This window comes from Dendrobium catenatum, unplaced genomic scaffold (assembly GCF_001605985.2).
Source record: "Dendrobium catenatum unplaced genomic scaffold, ASM160598v2 fragScaff_scaffold_610, whole genome shotgun sequence".
NCBI lineage: Eukaryota > Viridiplantae > Streptophyta > Magnoliopsida > Asparagales > Orchidaceae > Dendrobium > Dendrobium catenatum.
This window is the reverse complement of record NW_021319072.1, coordinates 214649-223214: the sequence shown is the minus strand read 5'-3', so window position 1 is coordinate 223214 and position 8566 is coordinate 214649. Positions and strand designations below refer to the sequence as shown.

Below are 8566 nucleotides of genomic sequence, written 5' to 3'. Positions count from 1 at the left end.
ACTTCTTACCTCTAATCAAGCTGGAATTGGAGGTATTTTTAGAGACCATAAAGGCAGGATGTTGCTAGCTTTTGGATTCTCACTAACGCATTGGGATGTTGGTTTTTTGGAGATGCTCGTTGTTCGTGCTTAAGATGGTGATTCAAGACTGGATGTATAATGCTAAAGGAATAATTGTGGAAGGAGACAACTCTAATGTTATCACTTACTTACAAAATTCAGTGGACAATCTGGGCCGAGAGAAGGATAATGGTGTTATAAAAGACTTGGACTTTCTTAAGGAGTTTGAGGTAATCATTTTCCATTATGTTAATAGGGGGTTGTAATAAGTTAGCTCATTGGTGTGCTAACTATGCTTTGGAGGGTGATTTCTTTTGGGATATACTTGAGGTAAATAAGGTTCCTTCTACCTTTTTTTTCTTTGTTAAAGGAGGAAAGTGATAGATCTTCTATCACTTAGTTGTTTGTACCTTTTTTAGTTTTTATTAATGCATTTGGCAGTTTATCAAAAAAAAAAAGAGTATATGATGAAAAGCTAAAAATATTGAATAAAATAATTAATATTTTTTAAATAAGATAATTACTAATTAAATAGTTGTTATTTTTATTTCTCAATATAAATTATTAATAAAATTATTAATTTATTAAATATATAACAATATTAATTTTAAATAAATATAATATAAATTAAATAAATAATTAAAATTTTTTATATATTATTATATTTAACTAAAACTTATAAAATTTTATATAAATTTAATTTGAATCATTAAATAAATGTATTTTAATAATAAATTTTGAATATTATATTTTTTAAACTATATAAATATTAAAAATAGTTAAAAACTTAAAATATTAATTTAAATATTTGATTATCCTCACTCCCATGGGCGGATGTCCATAGTAGTGAGGGGGGGCAAATGCCCACCCTCAATTTTTTTTTTTTTAAATTTTAGAGGGCATATTTTGGAATATTTTGGGTATTTTGTCCTCTTTCAAAAAAAAAATTTGCCCTAATTTTATCCATCCTAATCATCTTTGCCCATCCTCCACCAAAAAATTTTTTTTGCCCACCCTAAAAGAAGAAGCTGGATCCACCCCTACTCACTCCCCTCTCTCCCTCTCTCTCTCTATCCGCAAGCCATCTCTCTCTCTCTCTCTCTCTCTCTCCAAGTGACTAAGCCAAATGAAATGGCATTTTTTTATTCACCAAATTGGTTGGAGCATTTGCTCCTATTTAAATTTTTAACAATCCATGCTGCTTTTATTACTTTTGATTATTATCATGCTTTTTTATAAAATTTAGCCTTGATTTTATCTCTCACTTTCTATAATTAATCCATAATGTACACGTTGAATTAATTTATAAATAAATTGTTTCTTTCACTTCTACCCAACGTTGCTTATGAATGCAAATCATAGAAATAAAGAATGTTACATGGCATCTTATTACATAAGCTTATGAATTCTTCATTCAATCTTTAGCTCTGTTAAAATAATTAGACTACATTTTAGAATTAATCTTATTCCGAAACCATGAACGAAGCTCACAGAGAGACAATTAGGCTATATATTTACTCGTTGTTTACCTTACAAGAACTCATAATTCATTAATACAAATATATATTTCATATATTATTCAAACTACATCAAACACCACAATAATGATTATTAATTTGCTAATAGCATTAGTCTCTTCCTCTTTGAGCTTTATTAAAACAAATAAGCAAACACAAGTAGGAACAACTTCTGCAACTGTAATGCTCATTCAGTGCTCTTTTCTCACACCCTGCAAAAATGAAACAATATATTCTTTAAAGAGAGAGAGAGAGAGAGAGAGAGAGAGAGAGAGAGAGAGAGAGAGAGAGAGAGAGAGAGAGAGAGGGAGAGAAAGAGAGAGAGTATGTGAACGTGATACGAACTGGCTGCAATTAGCGTTGGTGCTAATAGGTATCGTAAGCTGAAGCTTGCAATAAACAGGCAAACGCCGAGCAAACGCAGGCTTCACGCCAAACGACGGACCCAACTGCTCCAAACACTTGCAAAGCGTTTGTCTATCCGCTTTCCTCGCGGCAGCTTTATTAAGCTCCTGCGCGCTCTGGCAACATTCCTTAGTTGGAAAATTCCCGGCAGACCCAATCAAAAAAGACCCGCAAGGTATTAGCGCCGAGACCGCGTCCGAACACGATAATCTCGGTGCGGCAGCGGCAGCGGCCGCGGCCGTTGCCAAAGCCAGCAATGTGATTAGCGCAATAGAAGCGTTGGCGGCCATTTGTTCAGTAATTGGTGTTTGGAAGGATGTTATGGGTGTTTGGTCTATTTGTAAATGGGTTGGGTCAATGTGTTTGGTTTGGATCTTCAATGCTTTGTCATGTGATATAGGATATGGTAGGGAATGACAAGACATTATCAATTAAGAGATTTGCATGGAGCTGCTGAGAAGGATCAGCTAGTTATTTTCTGATTTATTTTTAATTATTTTTAAACAAGAGATGGTATTTCGACGTAATTTTTTTTGTAGATGAACTTCAAATTTTGATGTTCCTTATGAAATGTTTAAAGGTGTACTGAAAATACATGATATGTGACATAAAATAAAATATATACTTCAAAAGAAACATGTTTATTATAAATTTTCATGATTTTATATCATTTAAATATAATAAAAACAAAAATCATACATCAATTTTCTAACTTTATCATTATGAATATTAAGCAGGGATAGCATGACACAAAAAGTTTTCTAAGAAAAATATAGCAATATTATTTTCTGTTAATGGAAATATTCAAATTTTGGCATTAAAAATAATAGTTTTTAAGAATAATTTTAATCTTAATAAAAAACAAAATACATTTTTTTAGTTAATGCATGGTATTTTTTTATATATTTTTTATTGTTATGAATTTTTCTTTTTTTCAAGCTAATTAATGGATGAGGTGTGGGTGCATTTGCCACTGATGTAAAGAATCATTTGCTTAATTAGATCCCCACGTAAGAAAATTAACAATAAATGTGATGTGGATCTTAGAACGGTGTGGTAACACCTAATACAATGGATTAGTTGGAGAGTTTATTAGCCTTCAAACGTTATTAATGAAATAAACAACTGCATGATTATGACTCCTTAGTCGGTTGTATTTGCAAGAGTGAGGAAACATTTTATCACCGACAGTTCAATACTTAAGGTTTTGTTTGAGATTATTTTCTTAATGCTTTCTTAAGTATTTTTTTAATATAATTTTTTATTTTTGAACTAGAAGTTTTTATATTAAAGAGCTATTTTAAAAAGCAATAAAAAAGTCGTCCTAAATGAAGCCTAAGATATAGGATGTAAGAGGATTACTTTATTCAATTTTTTTTAATTTTAACTTATGATTTTTAAAATTTCACCCTCCTTTTTTATATTTAAGCCTCTTTATTTTGACACTTATTAATGTGATGAGCAGTATTTTTGACTTTAAGTGGTTCATATTAATTATCTAATAATTTATTAAGTTGTTATGCAGGATAATATATAATAATATGTATGATATTATCTAATTATAATATATACAAGTAGGAAACTTTCATAAATTCTAACATGTAATTATTTATGTTAATTTGTATTTTTACAGTTTCCTGAAAGAAATGTTGTAATTTAGGAGAATTTGAGGACATTTATAGAAGATTTTGAGTTTTTATTGCATAATGATTTTTTTTTCCTATATAATAATAAATTACTTTTCTTGAGAGGAGCCATAAGCCATTAATTGTACAGTACTTAATATTTATGTCTAGAAAAGATAAATTTACCATTTACTTTCAATCTAATGCGTACAGTATATGGCATAAGGTTTTGAATGGTTACTCAGAGTCCAAGAAAGTCATAATAAAATTGACTCAATTGAAGATCAATTTAAAGCAACCACTACCTAATTTTAATAAATGTCTTTATTGTGTTTTGAATTTTGACTATTATTTTCTAATTTCACCATTAACATTATTAGTCTCTTGAAGGAGTCTTTTGACTTTGTTTGAGACAACTTTCTTATTGCTTCATAAAATATTTTTTTGGGATTTTTACATACATAACACTTAAAACTAGTATAAATACATATTCAACACTTAAATTTTTATATTTACAGATATACCACCTAAAATCGTCTATTCATCTATTCTAACGGTTTGTTTAAGCCACCGTCAAAAATCATATCAGAGACTGTCGTCCCCGTCTGAACTCCCTGCCACTCGACGAGCTTCTTCGTTCAGTGCAAGCTCCACGTCGACGCTCACAAGAACGAGTGCAACATGTATTACCTTGACTTTGAATGGCGCTCTCTGCTCTCGCTCGTCTTGCTTTCCCTATGGAATAAAAAGATCAATTTTGGGTATGGCGGCGAGGTCGGCGGTGGTAAAATTGGTCGCAGCAAATGATACTAGAATGAAGCTGTAGATTACGAGATCGGCGTCAACTACAGTATATAATTTTACCAAAAAAAAAAACACTAGAATGAAGCTCTTGATGTTCTTTCTTGTTAACCAGATCTCCATATCTTCATACTCGGTAGCATCAAGCAATATATCAAGCAAATCCTTGTTGCCGTCTTGACCCACACAGCTTTTCCTCATGGCCACTTTTTCGGAAATGGTTCTCTCCATCAACTCAAAAAAATCATCTGGCACTTGCATAATCCACTTTTTGAAGCCCTGGAAATCGAAACAGCAAAAAAATGCAATGAAATCTGCCAAGTAGAGGGATCTGATAAGCTCTGCCACCCCTTTCACTGCTTTCCTTGCCGCCTCGCTATCTCCTGTGGATGTCGTTCCGGCCGTCATTCCGGCGATGATGCTCGTCGTCATCCTTATGAGCTATTTACTCAGATCAACAGATTTGGCGGGCAGCGGTGGTGAGGGGACGATCGCAGTGAGAGGTTAAGAAACACAGAACGTTTTGACGGACTTAAACGGAGTGTTAGAATAGATGAAAAGAGAAGTTTTATGTGGTATATCAGTAAATATAAAAGTTTAAGTGTTGAATATGTATTTACACTAATTTCAAGTGTTATGTATGTAAAAATCCCTATTTTTTATATAAAAATTAATTTTTTTTAAAAGATATTATTTTAAAAATAATAATAAAGTCATCCCAAATAAAATTTTAGTAATATAAAAGGTCATTGAACTTAAATAATCATTGATTTCAAAAGGTCACACTATAAATCGATGTAGATAATTTTATGCTTCATCTATCTCAAAGTAATATGGCAGTCATCCATAGGGATTGGATTAGCACGATGATTATTTGGCCAATTTAAAGAAGCGGTTGGAGAGTATAAATATCGAATTTTGGTTTTACTTGAGATGACAAAGGTACTAACATCAAGATAGATTTTTTTTTGGGCAGGTTTGGGAATCAAACGAGAGCCGCGGGAGGCAACCACACTGCACTTAACCACGGAGCTGCACCGTGCGTCTCTCGAGATAGATCTCATATGAGGGTGGCTAAATTCCACGGGAAGTACGCTATGATTGATGTTACCTTTCAAAGAGATGGAGAAACTATAAGCAAAATAAAGAAAAAAAGGACAAATTTTTAGGGTAGCTTCGTCAAAGAGATCTGCGTCCAATATGGCTTTGTTACTACTAAGTTGTATTCGTATATCGAGAGTTTTACAAATAATCTTTGTATTATAAGAGCTTAGGGGCCAAATAAGCTTAAATTTAAGAGACATGAGAGCAAGAGAGGAGTACTATAAGTGTTGTATATATAAATTACTTAGTATATGATAATATATGATGTGGCATACTACCATTGATTCATTTGTATATAGATGTATTAGTTTTCCTTTATATATAACTTGGATGTAATATAAACTGAGTAAATCAATATCTTCTTTGATCACTTATTCCTTTCGTTTCTTGTTCTCTTCTACTTATTCATGGTATCAAAGCGGGCCGGTCATGGCGAGCTTGGCAACATCGCAACGTAGCGAGCAAGCATACACGACGAATCATGAGGATCCTCTGATCTCGTCGATGTTGAAGTTGTAGTGTTGAACATCAAGAACATAGTCCCGATTCAACTGGCGTTGGACAACTATTATGTCTGGAAATCTTAGATCCTCAAAAATTTTTAAGCTCATGGATTCCATAAGTTTCTTGATCCTTCATCTTCTTCCCATGATCACACTCTTTCTCAAGCCAATAGTTCTTCTATACCTAATCCCTCATTCGCTCAGTGGCTTTTAATCGATAAAATCTTAGTTATTGCATCGTGTTACACTATATCTGTTTCAATCTTGCCCGATATTGTTAATCTTGAATCTGCTGCAGTCATTTGGACAACTCTTGAAACTAGGTTTCAATCTACCAATAGATCCAAGGTTATACAACTCAAGAACACCCTTCACAATATCTCTCTCAAGAACATAACCATGACTCAATATCTATCTAAAATCAAGTTCTTGGTTGATCAATCGTCACTGCAGGTTCGGTTGTCGACACCAAAAACAAAATCCTCTATATTCTTAATAGCCTTACAAGCTCCTACCAATCATTCAAAATTGCTATTAGAATGATGCTTACCGCGATTAGTCTTGATCAACTCTATCCCCTTCTTCTCAGTGAAGAAATTAACTTAGCATCAGATGCTGTTTGCATTTATGCGTCTACCAACCCATCATTTGCATTGTACTCATCACGTGGAAGAAGCTATTGCACTAGAGGAAGAAACACATCTACCCCTCAAAATCCAACTCGGCCTTCTACTGCCCTGCAGGTTTTATGTCAGACTATCCTTAAGAAAGGGCATTCGACACCTTCTTGCTGGCATCGTCTCAACCCCCAGTATGTTCCTCCATCCACAATCAATTATAAAATGGCTCTTGTTGCAAGCTCGGACAACTCATACAATAATTGGTTTCTTGATTCGGGAGTGATGCCGCATCTTACAAATTCTCTTGACAACATGTCTATTTCCAATCCTTACTAAGGAAACGACAATATTACTGTGGTGATGGACGGTCGGTAAATATTGCTCACACTGGGCTGGCTTATTGCCAACCCCAACCCGTAAGCTTCTATTATCGAACGTTCTTCATATACCTTCATTACATTACAATTTACCATTTATTTATAAATTAACTAAAGACAATAATATTTCTATTATTTTTAATCCATCGAGATTTATGTTTAAGGATTTGAAGATGAAGCAAGTTCTTCTTCAAGGATCATGTAACAATGGACTCTACCTTGTTCCAACTAGTTCTTCTATGTCTCAACAGCATACCCTATCTGCTACCTAGCCTCTACCAGCTTCCGTCAATGGCCTTCAAGACTCGATCATCCTCATGAAAGAATTCTTCACACTATCTCCAAGTGTAACCCGCACCTTAATATACCTATGAATTTGTCTATTTGTGTTTCTTGTAAAAAGTCTAAGGGTCACAAACTTGTTTTTGACAAATATGTCACTCGTCAAATGTTTATTCTTTCTCTTATTCATTCGGATGTTTGGGGGCATGCCCCCGTTGTTTCGCTTCAAGGATTTAGCTATTACGTAATCTCTGTAGATGATTTTCACGTTTTACATGGCTATTTACCATGAAACATAAATATGAGGTTACCAACATATTCATTAATTTTAAAACTCATATCGATAAGTATACATCACAATCAATTAAATTTTTGCGTACAAATGGAGATACATATTTCATGAATCAATCCTTAAAATAATTTCTTAAGCAAAACGGTATCACTCATCAAATCTCTTATCCGTATACTCCAGAACAAAATGAAGTTGCCGAAAGGAAGCATAGAAATATCATAGAGACCACTCGAACATTGCTTCTAACGGCCTCTGTTCCTTACACACACTGGCCTGAGACCATTTTGACCTCTGTCTATTTGATTAATAGGATGCCTTCCCCTGTTACTCACAATGTATCTCCCTTTGAACTCCTCCATAAAGTTAAACCGGACTATAGTCATCTGCGCACCTTCAGATGCGCTTTTTTTCCTCTCACTCCTCCTCACACTCATCACAAACTTCAACCCAAGGCCAAATCTTCTGTTTTCTTAGGCTATTCTGATGCCCACAAGGCTATAAGTGTCTTGACCCAACAACTAACAAAATTATCATTTCAAGACACACAACCTTTGACGAGCAATTATTTCCTTTTTCCAAACAATCATCTCCTCCCACCAATCCTAGTACAGAAATCTCTTTGTTCTTTCTCACCCCAACATCTGTTAATTCATCGCCCATCATTTAAATCAGCACCATAATTCTATGTTTTTACAGTTTGCACACAACCCAATTTCTTCCCAGTCATCTCAATGTGCGTCTCTAGCACCCGAACAGGAAAGTTTTAATTCACAACAGCCTGCACCACTCACACTACCGTATCATCCTATGGTTACAAGGAAACAAATTGGATCTCTTAAACCTCATGCTCAATTAAATCTCTTTCTAATTTCATGCAGCACCTACTACATTCAATGAAGCAAGCAAGCATCATGAATAGCGTCAAGCCATGGCTATGAAATTCATGGCACTACAAAAGCAAGACACATGGAGCCTAGTTC

General features: G+C 34.0%; 1 protein-coding gene across 1 annotated transcript; it reads right to left on the bottom strand.

Moving 5' to 3' along the window:
* Positions 1–1537: 1537 nt before the first annotated feature.
* LOC110116737 (non-specific lipid-transfer protein 3) lies at positions 1538–2354 on the bottom strand. Its single transcript, XM_020850435.2, has 2 exons — positions 1923–2354; positions 1538–1789 (listed from the first exon to the last, which is right to left on the bottom strand). Exons 1-2 carry the CDS (start codon positions 2270–2272, stop codon positions 1783–1785), a joined length of 357 nt encoding a protein of 118 aa, XP_020706094.1. The 5' UTR covers positions 2273–2354; the 3' UTR covers positions 1538–1782.
* Between the last annotated feature and the right edge of the window lie 6212 nt (positions 2355–8566).

Bases quoted from the DNA above. Each gene is read 5' to 3' on its own strand.
- LOC110116737 (XM_020850435.2), bottom strand. From the start codon at position 2,272: ATGGCCGCCAACGCTTCTATTGCGCTAATCACATTGCTGGCTTTGGCA.